At 34.9% G+C, this 20,137-nt stretch overlaps 2 protein-coding genes across 8 annotated transcripts in view; one reads left to right on the top strand and one right to left on the bottom strand.

Moving 5' to 3' along the window:
* Positions 1-1,836: 1,836 nt before the first annotated feature.
* Positions 1,837-9,110, top strand: txnb (thioredoxin b). Its single transcript, NM_001002461.1, is given in 5 exon segments — positions 1,837-1,920; positions 3,578-3,682; positions 5,872-5,937; positions 8,619-8,684; positions 8,796-9,110. Coding segments are annotated over 5 exon segments (324 nt in total). The 5' UTR covers positions 1,837-1,896; the 3' UTR covers positions 8,859-9,110.
* Positions 9,111-9,170: 60 nt separating this feature from the next.
* The window catches only part of svep1 (sushi, von Willebrand factor type A, EGF and pentraxin domain containing 1), a 105,905-nt gene continuing 94,938 nt past the window's right edge, over positions 9,171-20,137 (bottom strand). For 2 of the 7 annotated variants that reach the window (XM_690650.10, XM_073908389.1), the window contains 5 exons: positions 18,978-19,148; positions 16,750-16,845; positions 15,954-16,049; positions 12,230-12,323; positions 9,171-9,540 (listed from right to left, as the gene is read on the bottom strand). In XM_690650.10, coding sequence (XP_695742.6) covers positions 9,510-9,540; positions 12,230-12,323; positions 15,954-16,049; positions 16,750-16,845; positions 18,978-19,148 — 488 coding nt within the window. In that variant the 3' untranslated portion in view covers positions 9,171-9,509. Of the gene's footprint in view, positions 9,541-12,229; positions 12,324-15,953; positions 16,050-16,749; positions 16,846-18,977; positions 19,149-20,137 lie in introns of those variants that run through there. The other 5 variants (XM_009303134.4, XM_073908390.1, XM_021477789.2 and 2 more) reach the window with 4 other exon arrangements.

Below are 20,137 nucleotides of genomic sequence, written 5' to 3'. Positions count from 1 at the left end.
CAGTGCTCAGCATAATTGAACAAACCTCATTTTGAAAATGAATATTTGTATCCATTTCTCAGTGAGTAAAGGCAATGTGTTTTGGTGCATTTTAACAAAACAGAATTATTAAACAGATATATTTATTAAAATAATATTTTAGTCACCGAACATTTTTTGAAATTTAAAGATAATACAATTAAATTCAAACAAAATATTGCAAAAAATAATTACAACCTACAAAATTTAAACAAAAATTTTCAATTTTTATTTAATTTTTTTGCTTCTCTTCATTTTTCCTCTTTTTTTATTTGTATTTATATTTTTTCTATAACATAAATTTGGCTGTACTAGTTTTTTTTTTTTTTTTTTACTGTTATCGTAAGTTATTTTGTTAGATAAGCTCCAGATTTGGCTTCAGTACTGACTAATCTAATGTTATGCACAAATAGTATTGTACAGCTTCCTTTTAAAATATTAATTTAAATGAGAGATTTTTAAGATATTTCAAAAAAATATTAATTTAAAAATAGATTTTCATAGATAAACTGACAATTGCATGTTACAACCACTAGAGGACATCGTTAAACAACAGCAAGAGATGAATTTCATTAAGAATGGTATTATTACTAACTCATTATACTTGTCCTGTCCGGAAATTAAAACTGTCCTGTTGTCTAAAAGGTTCGGTTTATTGAACAATGAATATGCAGAAAAATATTTTTTTAAGGTACATACAGAAATGAGTCACGCTTATTCGCATAAATGAAATACAGAAGTCGCCTGACTAATATCCATTTTTTAATATTAGCTCAACTAGGGCTGCACAATACATCGTTTAAGCATTGATATCGCAATGTGCGCATCCGCATGCAATGTCCAGTCAAAATTATAGTCATCCACGGAATTGATTTTAATTACTATATTTATATACAATTTAAACGATTTATGCACAAAAAGAGCCTTAATTTTGTATTGTTTCTATTACAAATATATACATTTCAAAGCAAAAACTACGCTATTTTGTTACTCCACTGACAGAAAATGTTGCTTGTTTGAATAAAAAAACACTCTTTCTTCATTTTGACTTAATCCTGAAGGTGAAAACAAAACAATATTTTTACTTATACTAAGATTTTTTGACATTTCAACAGGAAACTTTTTATTTGCATTTTATGAATATTTTATTTGCATTGTGATTATTTATTTTCTGTATAGCCTACTATTAGACTCCCCAGAAAACCAACTATCAAATAGTGCTATTTAAACCATCTTATGGAACTATATCCTTATTATTATATAAAATATATTTAATATTGCAATATCATTTTTTTTAAATATCGTTCAGCCCTATAGCTCAACTATTTAATTGAGTAAGTTCTGAACAGGTATTTCTTCAGTGTTGGATATCTAAAAGCTGTTGACAGACAAATGTACTGAATGTTAGTCTATTCGATTGGTTATAAATGTGCAAGACTGTGTGTGTGTAAATACAAACATGAAGTACATTGAGAATCAGTAGTAACGTTACTCCAGCACTATTCTCAGTGACGTAAGGGCGTTTACAGTAATCCCGGAATATGTCAAGTCATTCTGACTTGCTCAAAACGAAACAAGAGCAGTGATTCCTGCTAACTAAATTTGATTTGCTCGTAACAGATTTGAAGTACGGATTTGTGCCAAAGATGCAAATGACATACATATATGACATTTTCTGAACTATTTCAGCTGATTGTATGTTTGTAGGGTGTAGTGATGGGCAGGGTTACAGACTATGATTGGATGGTTGTCTTAACTGAAGGCGGAGCTGCGTGCCGGTGCTCATATACGGCTCAAACGACACACGAGCTGCCTGCCACAGGCTGTCAATAAAGCGGAAGCTTGCAGAACGCGCCCTGTTGTCCGTTAGATATCACAATGGTTCTCGAAATTGAAGATAAGGTAAGAACAAAATGCTAAAATTTCAGCTTTTACCTCGAATTTAAGGTGATCTAATTATGTGAGTTTTTGTTCCTGTATAAATAAAATAGCATATAAAAAATTAACAATGTTATATAATATGATGATAAAAGTTGTTAATTCTTGGATCTAAAAATAAACCGAGTGAATGTGCATATAGGCGAAAGCATTGTAGGCAAGAATTTATTTTGGTTTCTATATAACCACAAAACCAGAGTCCAGAGATGGAAAGTTAGTGGGTTTTTACACTTTTTTTACTCTTATTTTGTTCTTCCTGCCACATAGTCAAGAGTGATAAACGTTCCAATAAAACAAAAGAGACTAAACCTTTTGCTGCTGTTTATTACAATTTTATTTTCTAATGGGTTTTAAAAGGGGGGCGTATTGCTATTTTTTATATTCTTATTTTTTCTGTTTTGGTTTCTACATAACCACAAAGCAGAGTGCGAAAATCAAACTAGTTTTCGCGCATTATGAACCTTTTTTTGGCATCCAAGATTTATTTTTTATTGGAGTTTTTAAAAAGAGGCGTATAGGTTATTGCTATTTATGTTTATCTCAGCCATAATTAACCACAAAATATGCTATTTAAACATGAATATAATAAAAAATTCAGTAAATGTACGTATAATATTTTTTCTGTATTTTTATCACAATTACTCGTTATTTATTGTTTTCAGCCATGATTCACCTCATCAAATAATCAGTCATTTAAATCTTGTAGCCTATATACAGTGAATGAAATAATCTGCATTGGTAAGTTAATCTAATATAAAATGTTACACTTTTAACAGATTTTCGTAACTGTCATATAGTATTTTATTAAACATCAGTTAGCAGCTCTCACTTGGGATTCTTTCATTTCTCAAAAACATCTTCTTACATGTTTCCCTGTTGTCAATACCAGTAACTTAGTTCAGTGATTCAGTGTTTTCTCCACACAAACAAGTTCCAACAAGTAGCAAACACCTTAAAACCATAGCTTCTTCTTTATATGAGATAGCCTATGGACTTAAACTAAACATGCTAACATTTTTATAACAAGTTTTTGCTCCAGCCATGAGAAATCTGGTGTTCAAACAGTTCAAATGTGATTTACAGTTCTGCGACACTGCTAATGTTTTCTTAAAGATTAAACCGAATTAAGAAATAAACAAACACAAACTCGTATGCTTTGCTTATGTATAATTTAACTAAACTACATTTCCCAGAATCGTGAATACTGAAAGCAAAAGTGTCACCTTCCTTCTTTTGATATGGGCTGAATTTACAGTAAATGAGCACATGTCGTTTATCTTACTCGATTTATGGTCTGAATTTAAACAAATTTAGTTCAACTTAATTTTACTAAATCATCCTAATAAAAATGAATAAATAATGCAATACATTACCCCAATTTAATGTCTGTTTACATTATTTGTTCAGATTAGCCATACTAAAGCCATCACTTTAAAGCGACTTGTGTGAACATGTTTAATGATTTAAATGTATTTTACTGGCTTTGGTATTAAATCTGATATAGTAGGCCTCATCACACTTATTAGTCAGCATCGTGACTCACTGTAACTCAACAGGAAGGAATGTGTGTGTGTCCGTTTGGAAAGTCCCTTAACTTTATACCCTCACCTTCTCTTTGCAGGCTGCCTTCGACAACGCCCTAAAAAACGCCGGGGACAAGTTGGTGGTGGTGGACTTCACGGCCACATGGTGCGGGCCCTGCCAGACCATCGGGCCGTACTTTAAAGTGAGCATTCATACAGCACTGAATGGACCGAGAGTGACATCTGGAGCTGTCAGGGCTGTAGTGTTTATTCTATAGAGGCTTCCGGGATCTTTGGGAGTTGCTCTGTTCTGTTGTTGTGCTGTGTTGTCAGGGCAACCGGCGGAGAATAGCTTCCAAACCATCATTAACCCAAATGCAAATGAGAGGCAGTTCTGATACACAAAGAGATAAACAACAACAAAATAGAGGATTCGTTCTTAAAATATGATATATGAGTAGGGCTTTAAGATATCATAACAAGGAAAGTGTAAAAATAATTATTACTATAAACGTTATATATTTGAGATACTCACCAAGATGTCAGCTAGAGTTACCGAAGATGTTACTTCCCATAACGATAAACGTCCGGTGAATGGTTAATGTGACTTTTTAAAATTTCATACGGTTCCTTTTACAGCATCGATGTTGTAATGTAATTAAAATATAGTTAATTACATAGACATAAGCTTTCATTAAGTTGTTAAAACGTTAAACGAGATGAAAGGCCATGTAACCGATAACGTTAGCATCGTCAGGATCAGCAGACAAGTGCAGAAACTCCATTGAAAATACTGAGGTAAAATAAATGTTCATATTTTAAAGACATGTGGTGGAAAAATGGAATTTAATGCAGTGCTTCTTGCTCATTCTGATACCCACTTTATATTTTATATTGTTCAGGCAGTGGAGATAGTTGATTTTTAAAGGAAACAAACCTTAAAGGCACCAATTTTGTTCACCAGAAGCACGTGACCCAGGTTATAGAAAATTAAAAAGTACTTCTGCATACACCCTATGAAGATATTCAATTTGATTGAACTATACAAAAATATAATTTATTTGTATGTTGCCACTATGCTTCAGTAAGATTTTACCCATTTGTGAGCAACACAGATCTTTATCATTAAAATATAATAAAATTTGCAGGCAAAATACATTTTTATTCTTCAATTTACATAAATATATAAATTGTGCTTTATGGTGGCAGAAATATCCCCCATATTCTAAAGCCTAAATAACAATCTGAATATTCTCTAAAGCATTTTTAAAATGAAATAATTAATCACAGTATTGTAAAGCAGGGGTTCCCAAACTTTTCAGCCCACGACCCCTAAAATAACAATGCCAGTGACTTGCGACCCCCAAACTTCTCTGAGGTGGTTATAAATATACAAATGTTGCACACACAACAATAGACTTATATGAACATGAACATATTGACAACACAAAAAAAGGCAGTAGTCTCACAACCAGATCATTTTTATAGTAATTTCAGATTTTTTTCATTTAATATTAACCTCAACTAATGAGACTAGTGGACGCAATGTTTACAGCACAAGTCTATTTTTGGTTTAATTTTGGAGACCACCACTCAGAGATCATTCTCAATGTTCAGTTGTTGCCTGTATTTATTTTAAATGTATTTGATTGTCATAAAGGTGTCATAGTTTGACATGGTGCTTTAAAATCAATCTTCTGCAGCTGACTCTATTGCTGTGTTGTTAAACTAACGTAAACACACCAATCCTATGAAAAATTTTAAAGATTTTTAAAATTGTAAAGAAATATTTAAAGATTGATGGCTTTTCATTTGCATGTTTTTTTACTATTAAAAACTACATTTTTTATCTTCTGTGAGTTAGGGTTAAAATATGATAATTCTAATACTTTAATCAAATTTATTTTGACTTTGGAATGGATGGAAATCACCAAGCGACCCTCTGTAATGTCCTGCGACCCACACTTTGAGAACCACTGTTATAAAGTGTCAATGATAACAATATCATGTATTATAGAATAGTGGCACATTTCTAAAAAGAATAGTGGCACATTTTACTTGAATTTGATAAAAAATCATTTATATTAGTCTGATGCAAAAAAAATAGGACATCTAGCATTTGAGCCTTTTAACTTATTTGACATGTTAGTGGAGCTGAAAAAACGCGTAAACCACGTAAATAATAATTATAATAATAAAAACATGAACTGGCAATTTACCTCAACTGTCACTGAACACACATGAATTCAGGTTTAGAAAAGAACAGAAAGCACATGCAAATTTCACAGATGAAACAGAAGAAATGAAATTTGAAGGTTCAAAGGAAGGCCTTTGATTGCAAGCTTTGTGGTTTGCTTTTTACTACCGCTTCTCTTTTTTTCCCATCCCACAGTTGCTGTCTGAAAAACCAGAGAACAAAAATGTGGTGTTTCTAAAGGTGGATGTGGATGATGCACAGGTTAGTCACCCGCTGTCTTTTTTTCTCCACAGATGAATGCACGCAAAAAGCAAATGAGCAAAAAAACCTTTTACATAGACTCACCATCAGAGTTCATTTGAATGCTGCTCTCATTTTCCCGCTTCTCCAGACAAGGATGTTTGGTTTAGTATAATGTATCTGGATGCTCGCAGACAGCCCCACGGTTTTGTAAAGGACGCAAACACATTAAAACATCCCAGCACACCCTTCAGTTAGCTGATAGTGTGTTATTTGATTCATGGGATAGCGGCGGGAAAGGATATTGGCTGTCATTCAGTTTTATCAGTGGTAGATCGAGACGCTGCCAGAATGGGACGATTCTGATGGTCGCCTATGTTGTTATGGTTACAAACTCTTGTTGTTATTACAGTGCTGTGAAGCAGATTGTGGGACGTGTCGGCGTCTGTTTGAAAGCCAAACCCTTTATATACGTTAGAGATTTGTTCAAATGTCATGCTTTTTTTTGCCTGACATTTAAGTCAGAAGCAAAGCAGTTTGAAGACTCTGATAACAGTCCACACATTTTATAGTTCAAGCTTTCTTGTGATGGACTTTTGTTGCACAATATCAATTGGGATGATTTGAATATAAAACGGAGCAAATTAAGGATTGTTCATGTTAACAGACAGGCACAGTCTTGTTGTGGATGTTAATTTGAGCTCTTGAAAGGTTAGTTGAGCAAAAAAAAAAAAAAAAAAAAAAAAAAAAAAAAAAAAAAAAAAAAAGATAATTATTACTTTTTATGGCTATTAATTACTAACTCTTGTGTCATTCCAAATCTCCAAGACCTTCGTTCATCTTCTGAACGCAAATTAAGATATTTTAGATGAAATCTGAGAGCTCTCTCATCCTCCAAAGACAGCAGGAGTCTCAAAGTTCTTGAAATAGTCCTTAGAAGAACATGCCTTCAGCGGTTCAATCTGAAAATTGAAAGCTACGAAAATGCGCCCTATACTGACACAGAGGAGAAGAAACTGTTGTATTAAGTAGTTATTTTTGTTTTATGTGCATACAAAAGTAATTTTGTGGGTTCATAATATTCTGATTAAACCACTGAAGGCATATGGGCAGTTTTGAGCAGTGTTGGGCAAGAACACGTTACTGTAACGGCATTACTTTTGACAGTAACTAATACTGAAATGCATTACTTTTTAAATATTGTAACTTCGTTATCATTTCAGAATGAAGCGTTTGTCCGTTACTTGGTTAAGTTACTTGGAAAGTTAATTAATTTTGGCTGCAGTCTTCCTGTTTACAGCGGCGACGCATTGTGGGATTGGTGGACACCACCCAACCATCGTAAAGAAGACGCATTGTGTATGTAAAAGTCAAGCAAAAACTGAGACCAAATGCGAGCGAGGTATCTCAAGTGTGAATGCAATAGAGACCGAGTGAGCAAGAGAGGTACGGGGTGCACGTGAAAGAGACAGAGAGACTATTAACGTTACTATTATTAATTACTATTACAAATTCTATTATGTTTGTTGTTTTAAATAAATAAGCACACATTCGTTATCTGTATAACAAAACTGATTAGGTTAGTGACACTTTTCTGTTATATTTCAGCACACGTTATTAAGATTACAGTCTTGTACTGCTCAGAAAAAAATGCTGTCATTTATTTTTATATTGTTTTAATATTTTTATAGCTGTTATACAACAGCAGATTTTGCACTTTGAATACACACAGCTTACTTTCCATAAGTTGTTGACATACCACGTTTAATTTGTGGTTGGTATGAAAATGTTTTCATTGATTTCATTTTTGAGCAGCTGTTATGTTTTTCTTTTGTTTAAAAATTGATGGTTGTCTATAACAGAAGCTTCGAGTTTCACCAAATTGATTCTAAATGATAATTCTGATTTCTTTCATTATTTTATTTCATAAAGGTCTTGTGTTTGTTGTATTTTGTTGTTAGTTTTCATACTTAGGCTGTGAAGGAACATGTTTAAGGGTTAAATGCAAACTTTATGAGGCTGAAGCAACTTTAGTTTTTGTTGCTGAATATATTATTCAGCTGGTTTATCACCTTGTCATATTATTATTTTTGTGCTACTGGTCTGACTTAATTAAATTAGTGTTTAAAAATAAATTTTTGTTCAAGTTTGTCTTGTGTTTTAGTTGTGAGTAAGCAAATGAATTAAAACTGTGAAGCTGAAAAACAGTGTATTCTCCACGCAGCACTGAAGTGACGTTATAAGGGCATTAATGGGAGCATTAAAAAAAGTTCTTTGGAAAAAGTAACTCAAAAATGACTTTGAACAGTGATGCATTATTATAGTGTAAGTATTCGATAAAGTAATATAGTTAATTTTTGAATTAAGTAATTGTAACTAATAACTACTTTTAGTAACTAGCACAACACTGTTTTTAAGTTTTAGGTTTTTTTTGTGGTATTTTTCTGGACTTTGAAAGTTGCAGGTGTTTATTGAGGATAACAGAGCTCTCAGATTCCACATAAAATATCTGTATTTGTATTCTGAAAACAAATGAAGGGATTAGGGGATAGGAACAAGCTGAGTGTGAGTAAATAATAACAACATTTTCATTTATGGGAGAACTAACCTTTTTAGAACTCTTTTAAAAGTCGCTAGACTGAAAAGAAGCTAATAAAAATGTTTATCACCTAATTTGACTTCCACTTCTTCACTCTGTCTAGGATGTGGCCGCTTTATGTGGCATCTCATGCATGCCAACATTCCATTTCTACAAGAATGGAAAGAAGGTACTGTAAATCACCCTGCCATGGTTTCTTAAGTTAGCTATTATTTGGCAGTTAAACTGAATTGTTATCGCCTATTGTCCTGTAACTGACTGTGATTTACTTGTTTTGCAGGTTGATGAATTTTCTGGATCTAACCAATCCAAGCTGGAGGAGAAGATCAACTCGCATAAATGAAGAAAAACAAAAACACACAGTAATAGCTGAAGACAGAGAATACACTTTCTGAAATCCTCAGAAGTTTAGGTTTAGAACAGAAATTCGTTCTCTGACTCATTCATATTTTGACAGCTACATTTATATGTTTTGTTTTGTGTTTATATACAGAAACAGAAGTTATACGTTTATTTTTAGTTCAATATTTTAGCCCAGTAATGTATTTTATGTTGGCTTTGTATGAAATGAAAACAATAAAAGAAATGAGAAGTCGGATGTTTGTGTCGATCAGATTATCCAAGTCAAAAAATAAATAAAAGTGAAACAGTCAAGTAAAACAAACTGAAAGTTTAATTAAGAATTCTTCATCATTAATTGTGGGAATGAGAATTACATTTTTTATATAGTTGTATTTTCAGTTTTAATAAAAACATGAGAAGAACAGTTTATATACATGTACAATGGACAATCACAATCAACATTTTTACACATCGTACAAGTTCATGTATATAGCAGCAGCATATATTTAATACTGTTTCTTTTTCTACATGAAAAAATACAGCTTTAATTTACAAAAACACTTAGGACTTTCTGAGGGAAAGAAAACAACGTGTTGTGTACAATAATCTGACATGAAACCATCTTGTTCCAAAACCCTTGTAGAGTGGCACGTTAAAAATGAAAGTATGCAGATTTTCTTTTTCTGAAACACAATAATTCATAATCGAAAATCAGTGTCAAATTGTAGAAACCACCATCACTCAAAAATGACCACCATAATCTCTAAAGCCATCAAACATTTATAACAGACTTATAATCAGTTATAATTACTGTATTTCACATGTTCAGTTCATTCATTTTCCTTTGGCTTAGTCCTTTATTTACTATGGCTCGCCACAGCCGACTGAACCGCCAACTATTCCAGCATATGCTTTACACAGCGGATGCCCTATCAGTACTAGGAAACACCCACACACTCTCACATTTATGCACTTTTAACACTAGTGCTGTGAGGTGACAGCGCTAACCACTGAGCCACCGTGCCACCTTGTTCAGATCAGATAGATGGATATTAAAAAACTAAATAACACTGACCGGAAAAGACTACAGCAGCATCTAATTAGCTGAGGGTTGTTGGAATCAAGCTGATTGGTTAAAAACACTGATAGAAAAAAAAATGGTCAGATCAATAGCACTCAAGAGAGAGGCTGTGTTTGAGGCTGACATTGGCACCGAATCAGCGAAATAGAGAGCAAATTACTTAGAAGGATGAAACTGAAAGGAATGACGGCAACCCTCTGCCAACTCAATATGTGGACTGAAACCAACTGCAGTGCCTAAGGAAATGTGTTTACTTAAGAGACACAGCATTCTGAAAGTAGATGTGTCAGAGTACTTCCTCATATGTATCCAATTAATCTCAGCTTTCATAATCATGGGGAATTCTTAGTGATTCTTGGTAAACTTCCTTCTAGGTTTATCAGATTTTCTAGTACAGGAAATACTGTCTTGGGTTTATGTACTTTATGTACACATTTTGATGTGTGTTCCACTTTGTGAAGTAGACAAATAAAGTGTAAAGAGACAGAGCCCAAATCCTTCAATCGTAAGGCTGCTTCCCAAATGCTTATTTCACACGGCCTCTATTTTAAAAAACGGAAGCGAGGCTGCAGTGGGAAGAATCCCGGAAGCATATAATCAGCACTGTAATCATTGCAACAACATGCTGCGTAGACTACAAACCTCCAGCTGTTGTCGCAATTTCAAAATGCAGACATGGTGTAAACATCACTTTAATATCATTCAGTTAAGATTAATTTAAACACTTAAAAGTATATTAGGCATCAAACAACATCACAATCTCTTTAAGAGTGATACTATAATAAGTGTCCTTCTAGGCTTCAGTTCATGGCACCAGGTAAACACCATGAGGACGCTTCTCTGCTTCAGCCTATGTAATCCGGTGAGCAATAAAACAATGCAGTCCTCTGTTGCACACCCTCATATTGTCTGTAATAGTGTTGTCCCAGTACTGAAATTTTAAAAACGTCCATTTCCTGCTAACATTTAAGCACGATCTTAAACACAGCTGATTTGCCATTGTGTTCACCAGTGCTCAACAGAAATGACTGTGGTTGGCCGTGAAGGTCATCAGTTCACCGCTCTTCAATGAGTGCAATCACAGACACTGGATCGGTTTAAAGCAGTAATGCACAGTCGAGTCATCAGTGGATTGCTCGTCTGTGTTTGCACTACACTCAAAAAAATATTTTTCTTTTGTGAGTTCAAACTACTAATTTAAAATAAGCTGAATCATCACAATTCTTGATATTTCATTGGGACAACTTAACTATTTTATGTTCAATCCACAAAAATTTGCTAAAAGTGTTAAGTAAAGGATTTTTGTTGGGACAACTTGAATGAATTGTGTGAAACCCTGCCTTTTTCACAGTGTGGTAAACATCGGTGAAGTGCAAAAAACTGATGACCTTCACAGCCAATCACAGTCATTTCTGTTGAGAACTGGTGAACACTATGGCAAATCAGCTGTGTTTATGAACGCGCTTGACAGCGCTCAAATGTTAGCGGGAAATTGAATTTTTTTTAGAATTTTTTAAAAACAAAACGTTAGCAAACTAGTGTTGGGGGTGTTTGTGCGGGGTTGTCACGGATAAAAGTGAGGATGGGGGAGGGGGTGGCGGACGCCGCCATTATTTTGCTCTCTATTTTGCTATTTAGGTCGCCTCTATGGACACGCCGGACCTGCTTGCACAGCGTAATCAATTACGTACGTCCAAGTCAATGTGTTAGAAAGATGCTGGAAAGAACAGAGCATAAAGTATTTAGTAGAATGCAGCCTAGTTTGTTTGTTTTACACCCACTCCAATCTGGGTCATGGCACCAATATAACCTTGGGAAGGGAGGAAGCCTTGCTAACAAGAACACTAAAGACAAGCTGTAAAAGCTGTAGCTCTAAACCTCACTCAGATCAGGGTCACGGCACCATCACAACCCTTCCAGTTCTACCCATCAAGCCAGTGTTATTCAATGGTTCTGAGATAGGAGGCATGCATACTAATAAGGACGAAATCTCCACTGTGCTAAGCGAAAGCACTTACTTAACAGCACATCATCGATGATGTAAGCGTGCCCAGGCTCAAATGCAATGTGAGTGCAGGCCGTCGGGGGGAGACGGAAGGGGGGGCAAGCGTGCTTTGGCAAAGTTCAAGGCAACTATACATAGTGTGAGTACGCCCTAAGTTGCATGTGCGCCTCTTGAGGACAGGAGAGTGGGGTTTACTCAAACAGCTCCAACTAGCTACCCTTCATTACAAATGCTGAAGAATATTTTCATACAAAGGATATAAATAACTTATTTGTGTACAACTTACCTAGAGCAGTCATACCCTCCCCATCCTGGACTGCAGTGACACCGGTTGGGTCGGATACACCTGCCCCCATTCAAACAAGGCATGGAACACACCGCTAAAAAACAGACAATATACCCCCATAAACCAAACATAACTCACAAGTCATCAAGAACTTATATTTACAGTTACAATGTGAAAGGGGTTGTTCACCCCAAAGTAAAAACTCAAGTGTTTGCAACCTTTGAGTTCCTTTTTCTGTATTGATCATAAAGTAAGATATTTTGAAGAACGATGGGATCGACTTCCATAGATGAATAAAAAACTGAAAGTCAATGGCTACAGGGTTCAAACATTCTACAAATCTTTTTGTGATTTGAACATGGTTGGAAGACGTAAAGGGTGGGTAAATTATGACAGAATGCTCATTTATGAGTGCACAGATTTTACTATATATTTTAAGAATATCTCATTAAATGACTCTGCACTGAGAATGTTTTACGACAACTCACTATATATATTCAATTGTCATCCTGGTGTGCCAAAACACTGTCCATCTAAGAAAAGAGAACCTGAATTCTTTCTTTTTTTACTGCATACATTCACATATTTGTTTTGAATCACAACTATGAAAATTCCTGAAAGGGGATATTCCCTGCCATTCTGAGTAATCAAGCGTTTCTAGAACATTGCCCTAGAGACCTTTGTCCTGACAAACATTTAAACCCACCTATGAATCAACAGTGGCTTAGACAGATAAAAGAAAATGCTGCCCACCACAGAATGAGAAGCAGTTATCTGTAAAACACACACACTTTGCATACAGAACACATTATACTTCAGTCTGCACAGCCATCATGCTTGCTTTGATGCAATCAATCAGCAACTCTGTCTTGGTACTGGTGATGCTTAATTTATATTTATATATATATATATATATATATATATATATATATATATATATATATATATATATATATATTTTTTTTTTTTTGTGTTCTTAATATATAAATGTGTTTCATCGACTAAACATTTTCAGTTTTTAATTTACTCACTAAAATTAATTAGCAATCCTCTAGATACTCAAGTATTGTGTCAGTTTAAAAAGAAAAAAAAACACTATAGTCTCAAGTAAAACGAGTACACATAAAACTAGACATGTATTAATTACAACCCAGTTTAAATAACCTCAGATCACACTATTGTCAGTGCATGACGTCAAGCCAAGTGCCCCTATGAGTTTTCAATAATTGCGTTGTGTTTTACTGCTCGGGCTCCAGGGATCTACTGTATATTTCTATTAGTGGTCTGTTTTCACAGGTGTTGCCTGGTAACAATATGAGGCTGAAACCGAATGACCCTGTGAGAATGAGCCACTATGAGGTCCTTCTCCCCCTATTAACTGTAATCACTTAACCCTCCTGTACTCCACCCTACTTTTAAACTCTTAAGATTTATTCATTTCGCATATTAGCGGTGAGACAGATTTTCCCAAATAGCACCTTCTATAATTGACCAAAGACTTCCAACCTGCGAGATCAGAGATGGCCTGAGGGAAATGGCAGATGTCCTGTTTAACTCTAGTTAATTGGCATTAATTAAATGCTGTGAGGTTATCACTAATTGTGTTTCATTCATCTCAGCCTGTCAGGACTTAACAAAGCAGATGATGTTTCTACGTCCTCATTGGTTGTTTCTAGGGTTGGGTATCGTTTGGGGTTATTTCAATACCGGTGCTAAATCAATACTTTTAATACAGTACCAGTGCCAAAACAGGGCCTGAACCCATACTTAAGTGCCACAAAATTATAGTGGATGACTTTAAAAAAATCTTTTATTTGACAAAAAAAAATAAATTATATATTATATATATATAAAAAGTTTTAAAGTATAAGCCAATTCATATTTTATTTATTTTAATTGAATTGCATTAATGTTTCTTTTGATCATTTGTTTGTTAGAATACATTTAAGATTTGCACTATGCAATTAACATTACATTAGCTTACTACTAACCTGTGGAAAGGCTGTCATCAAAATCAGGAAACACATTTTTTTCTATAGTTGGGGTCACTGATCTCTATATAGATCAGTGGTGGGGGCTTGTGGCTATGTTTACATGGACATCAGTAATCGAATTATCTGCCTTAATCTGAATAAGACTATAATATAGTTAAGGTGTCTACATGAGTTGCTTTATGAATGTTTCTTTCATGATCCCGTTTAACATGTTATAGCACATAATACGATTAACGTCACTGCGTCACCAAGCTATCCATGTTTCCTCTGGAGTTTTATGTAATTTCGGGTGTTTCATTTTTAATTTGTTGACTTTAACTGCAGTTCGGTAATTTCACTTTAATTCAGGAACATGTTGTTCATGCCGCGTGACAAGCTGAGGTATTGGATGAGAATATGTAGTAAGACTGGTGGAAGAGTGTTGTTTTAACGAAATTTGATACCGTATGCCGAATGTAATCAAAAAACGCTGTTTACATTCTAGTCTAGACTCTTAATTAGAGTATTGTCTTAATCCTATTAAAATCTGAGTATTGGTGTCCATGTAAAGTTACTTGCCAGAAGATGTTGCAAGCTGTCAAAGACAGTGAATTCCTCTTCTTTTAAGTTGATTCCCCGTGCCCTCAAATGTTTTATTAAGTTTGATGTGTTTTCCCCCTTACACTCAACATCTCCCATGGAAACACGGGAAGAATATGCAAACTCCACACAGAAACGCCAACTGACCAAGCCGAGGCTTGAACCAGCGACCTTCTTGCTATGAGGCGAACGTGCTCCCCACTGCACCACCGTGCAGCCATAAGTAAAAAATGTAAAGATTTACTGCATGCTCCTGAGGTTATAGGTCCAGTGAAGTGCTTTGAAATGTGCATTTTTTAGAAATTCAATGTTTGACGTAATCTCAACTGAAAAAATTAAGAGATGGTGGAACATGGAGTGGCTCCTCCCCTTAAAAAAAAACGGTGTTTCATTTTATTACAGCTCTACTAGTTAGACTGGTTGAGATCTATGCATCAAATGAAAAGCAAATAAGAAGAATCTTGAATGGGGCGGGGCATGTCAGATACTAAACAGGATTTGATTGGTCAGAAGATTTGATGAGAAACTAAAGTATGAGGTGATGATTCATTTAGGCCAGGGGTGTCCAAATTCGGTCCTGAAGGTCCAGTGTCCTGCAAAGTTTAGTTTCAACCCCAATCAGAGACACCTGTGCTAGCTAATCAAGCTCTTACTAGGCTTTCTAGAAACATCCTTACAGGTGTGTTGAGGCAAGTTGGAGCTTCAGCCTTCAAGACACCGGGCCTCCAGGACCAAGTTTTAACACCCCTGATTTAGGCATAAGTGACAAACTGCAACTTTGGGTGTTTATATCAGTTCTCTCTTTTCTAAATGCAATTTTTGTCACTGTTTTGGAACACACTAGCCTATCAATCTCCTTAAAACTAACATACTTAAACAAACATCTAAAATGTTTTATTTTAATTTCACAGGACCTTTAAGCCATTTATTATGCAAGTAAACAGTGGTTTCCCTGTTAATATTCATAACTGTGCTAGTTGTCTATAAAGTGCATAATACTTTTTTGTATATTAAAGATTCGCAACGTAGCAGCCTATTCTGACTAAGCAACTAATTTAACTACTAAATTAGCATACATGTAATAAATCAATTATGTAAAATACAAAAATTACTCAGTGATTATGCTGAATTACCACACATACAGTACATACCATTGTGGCAGCGTGTGCCCGTCCATCCTGCTGGGCATTCACACTGGTATGGAGCTACGCAGCGTCCTCCATTGAGACATGGTAGGATGCAGATCGCTATGGAAAGAAGCACTCATAGTGACATACTGCAATAATCTAATCTAGAAAAATCTCAATTAGTGCTTAACTTTTTAAGTGACATTTGCATGTTTTCAGTAAAATAAAAGATATTTTAAGGGGGAACCGGAAGCCATTGACATTAATAGTAAATAGAAATACAAGTCAAACAGGTTTCCGACATCTTAAAAAAGTAGTTTGTATAAAGTAGAAGATAGAAACTGAAATATGTTTGTAACAACATGGAAAGTGGGTAAATACTTTTTTATTCCAATAAACTTCTAATAAATCCATTTTTCAAAACTTCACCATAAGACGCAGTGTTGTTTTAACCTCTCTTTCTTTTCGCCATGTATTCACGATGCACTCAAATAATATATAATTTGCTGCTTTTTCAAACAACTTACATAAAATCAGCTGAAACGACACAATTCTTAATTATTTGGGGACGACTCAACTGTTTTATGTTCAATGCACTTTAAGTTGTAAAAAACAACTAAGTTAGAACAATGTGAATGAATTGTGTGGAGCCTAACCCAGCATTTTTTGCAGTGTGCACAGACATAAAGCCCACATTCAGCAGTTCAAGGCTTTTAGTAAGCTGATGTGGTGCACACTATTATTGATCCATGAAATCTTGCCAAAAGTACGGACTAATGCAATATAAATAAATGAATAATCTTGGTTTGTGTGTACTTACGCTCTTCACAAAATCGTCCCATCCATCCCTCTGGACAGGAGCAAGTGTTTGGTCTTTGGCACACACCTCCATTCTGACAATGGCGCCAACAGACAGCTGTACAAAAACACACACATTATAATTTGGTAAACAGTTCTGTATAATAAGTACAATGCAAAAACAACACAAATGAGCACAGTGCCATTATCCAAAATATCTTACAAAGACATGCAGCATTCAGAGAATTAGATGTGAGATGTTCGGACCGGTGTGAAATAGCACTTGTCAGAGTTAAAGTAGTACCCAAGCACCCAAACCAAATGAGTCAGTGTCCAAGAGCCAAACAAAGTGCGATGAGGGCTTACAATGTACAAGTGCAAGGTTAAAATATTAACATGCCCAAAATGAAAGCTTAGTACATCTGTCATGCAAAGAAAAGAGTGACCTCCATAGGAAAAGCCTATAATCTCTGTGGAGGACATGTTCATTGGCTATAATAAAATGAATTTTGGTCCTGAACTGGTTTGTATAACACGCAGAAGTAAGCTCTGTTCTGTTAAAGTGCAAGACCTCTGATTATTTATCGTATTTTAAGCTTAACAGATTAGTCTTTCAAATAATAAAAGGAAATTTCATACTGATCAAATCTTATGAACATTAGTGTAGGTCAAGATCCTCATATTTGCTTTGTTCTACAGAACAAGTACACAAAAATACCGCCATTAGGTAAAACATGAGCAAAACCAATGATTGGCTTACATTTTTAAACAAAACCATGTCACTATGGACCACAAACCAGTTTTACGCTGCATGGGTATATTTCTGGCAATAGCCAAAAATACATTCAGCGTCAAAATGATCGATTTTCCTTTTACGCCAAAAATCATTGCAATATTAAGTAAAGATTATATGGGAATTCAGTTTTAATTAGTAATACGCATCCAACTATATAGGTGATTTTCTCCAGCCTGATCTTACAAAGAAGTGTAACCGTTTTATGTTTTTTCAGATTAGTGGCTAATTTATACGAATTCGGTGAATTCGAAGTTGAGTCGTACAATAATATGTACGATTTTACAAAGGAGGCGTGGCACCAAACCCCAACGCTAAACCCAACAGTCATTGGGGGATAAGCAAATCGTACTAAATTGTACGAATGAGATTGTACGATGATTTTCTTAGTGTTTTTTGAACCATCAGATTCCAGATTTTTAAATAGTTGAACAAATACTCTCCTATGCTATCCTAACAAAGTATACATCAATGGTAAGATAATTTATAACTTTCATATAATGCATATATCTTCCAAAAAAAATAGAATAAAATAAAAATTGATATTTATAATCCAATAGTGAAGCACTGTCATTCGCTCTAGTTTCGAGTTTTTCACCTCACATAAATTTGTCACTTTAATTGAATATTTCAAACAAAACTGAGTTGAATTTCGCAGGAAATGTGTCATTCGCAACCCTATTGGTGTGTTTGTATTGAAATTAGCATTTTACACGTGCAAATACTTAATTCTGTGTTTGGTATGAACCCAGCATTATTACTGGTTTTGTGGTCCAGGGTAACAAATATGGTTTGTCCATATTTTATTTAATTTTCCGCTTGTTAAGTGTGACGTCACGCAAAGCGGCATCCGAGTCCAAGCGCTATATCAAACTGTATGGGGAGACTCATTAAATGAATGGTAATAACAAACTTTACAAGCGATGTAATACTTTCTAAAAATCCTTTTCACAATATATATTTATCCATGCCTAATATCCAATAGCCAGAAAGTGATTCATTTTTTATATAATGTTAAAATTTTGGTATTTGTGATGCAGCAAGCCTGATTTTATAAAAAGTTCACTTTAATGTGTGTGATAGGACTAAAAATTGGCCATAGACGAATATTTTCTCAATTCAAATGAGAAGCGGCTAGAACACGGAAACAGTATTCCATACATCACAACTTACCATATGGATATTAACCAAAACAGCTTCTGTAGAGTGTGTGGAATGTCTGTTTTGAACCTGTTTTAGAAGACTCCTGATACTAAGGAATGTGTCAACATCGCTAGTACTTCTTTGATTGGCAGTGTTGCCTAACTGTCGTCAACTGTAAAGATACTATTGACTAAAGTGCCCAGTGCTTGTGTTTGTTTTTGTGTAAGACAAGTCAAAAGGAGTCACAGGATTTAGCAAAGACACAGAAAAAAAGGCTGAAGGCAGATTCCAGAAGTGGTAGTTCCTTGCGCTACCTTTGCAGGTAGGAGGTTGGGTCCAAGTGCCATTGTCCAAGCACACACTCCTGCTAGAACCCTCCATGGTGAAGCCTGCGTAACATGAGTACAACACCATGTCTCCAAACTGGAACACTGCCCCACGGACTACCCCGTTTGACACGTACAATGGTGGGCCGCAGGACACCCCTGTGTGTGATTAAAATGGACCGAACCAGTAGGTTAGAATGTACGATTCTCAGCAGGGCTGAGCAGTCCATTAAGGAACTAAAGAGAGCTTTCTGCCAATTTCAATGATAGTTAAGAAATTGCATTTTCTCACTCTCTTTCTCTCATTTAAATGTTTTAAAGGACATTTTCTTAACATTTGACATGTCTTTCATGTAACAGGAACACACTATCTAGTCTATTGGAACACACTGTACAAACAATAATTACAACCACTAGACGGTGCAAAAGTAATGCACGATTTCATCATTTATAGTCATAGTATGCTCTCATGTCGGAGGACAGTAGTGCTACAGGCAGTCAGTAAAGTTCAACAGGTATCTCACAGAGAGAAAAGTAAAAATTAGACAGAGAGAGGTTCAGATTTGAGAAAATAATCAGCTGAAAAGGTTTGTAATGTCATACCTGTTCAAAAGAACTACATAAGTGTGCAGACAACACCACCACATACAGACACGCCATGTTACATCATGCAAACTGCCAAGAGTCAAATGATCTCACCAAATACAACACAACAACGAAACACAGACTGCAAGAGAACAGGCTTTGATTGACTTTTAGGACAGCATGCCAAAGTATCAGTGACAGAGGAAAATATAGCTTAAAGTTTTCAATAACACAGACAGTATTATAGAGATAGCATGCAAGTTCAACTAAATGTGACACATGTAAGCTTATGTTCCAATGCCTAGTGAACTTTTCAAATCAAATTTGTCAAGGAGCTGGGTCTTGGCATGTTACAAAATTAATGGTAAAATATACTAATGAGCATAAAAGACATAACCACACAAATATTGAGGAAAACGTGTTTTTTTAATAATAATAATTATTATTATTACTATTATTATTTATTTATTTATTTATTTATTTGATTATTTATTTATTTAAGTATTATAATCATCATAAGTAATATTGCTATTTATTAAAAGAAGTCATTTTTTTAAACTCTA

The sequence above is a fragment of the Danio rerio genome, chromosome 7 (genome assembly GCF_049306965.1).
Source record: "Danio rerio strain Tuebingen ecotype United States chromosome 7, GRCz12tu, whole genome shotgun sequence".
Classification (NCBI taxonomy): Eukaryota; Metazoa; Chordata; class Actinopteri; order Cypriniformes; family Danionidae; genus Danio; species Danio rerio.
This window is presented reverse-complemented; position numbering and strand designations above follow the sequence as displayed.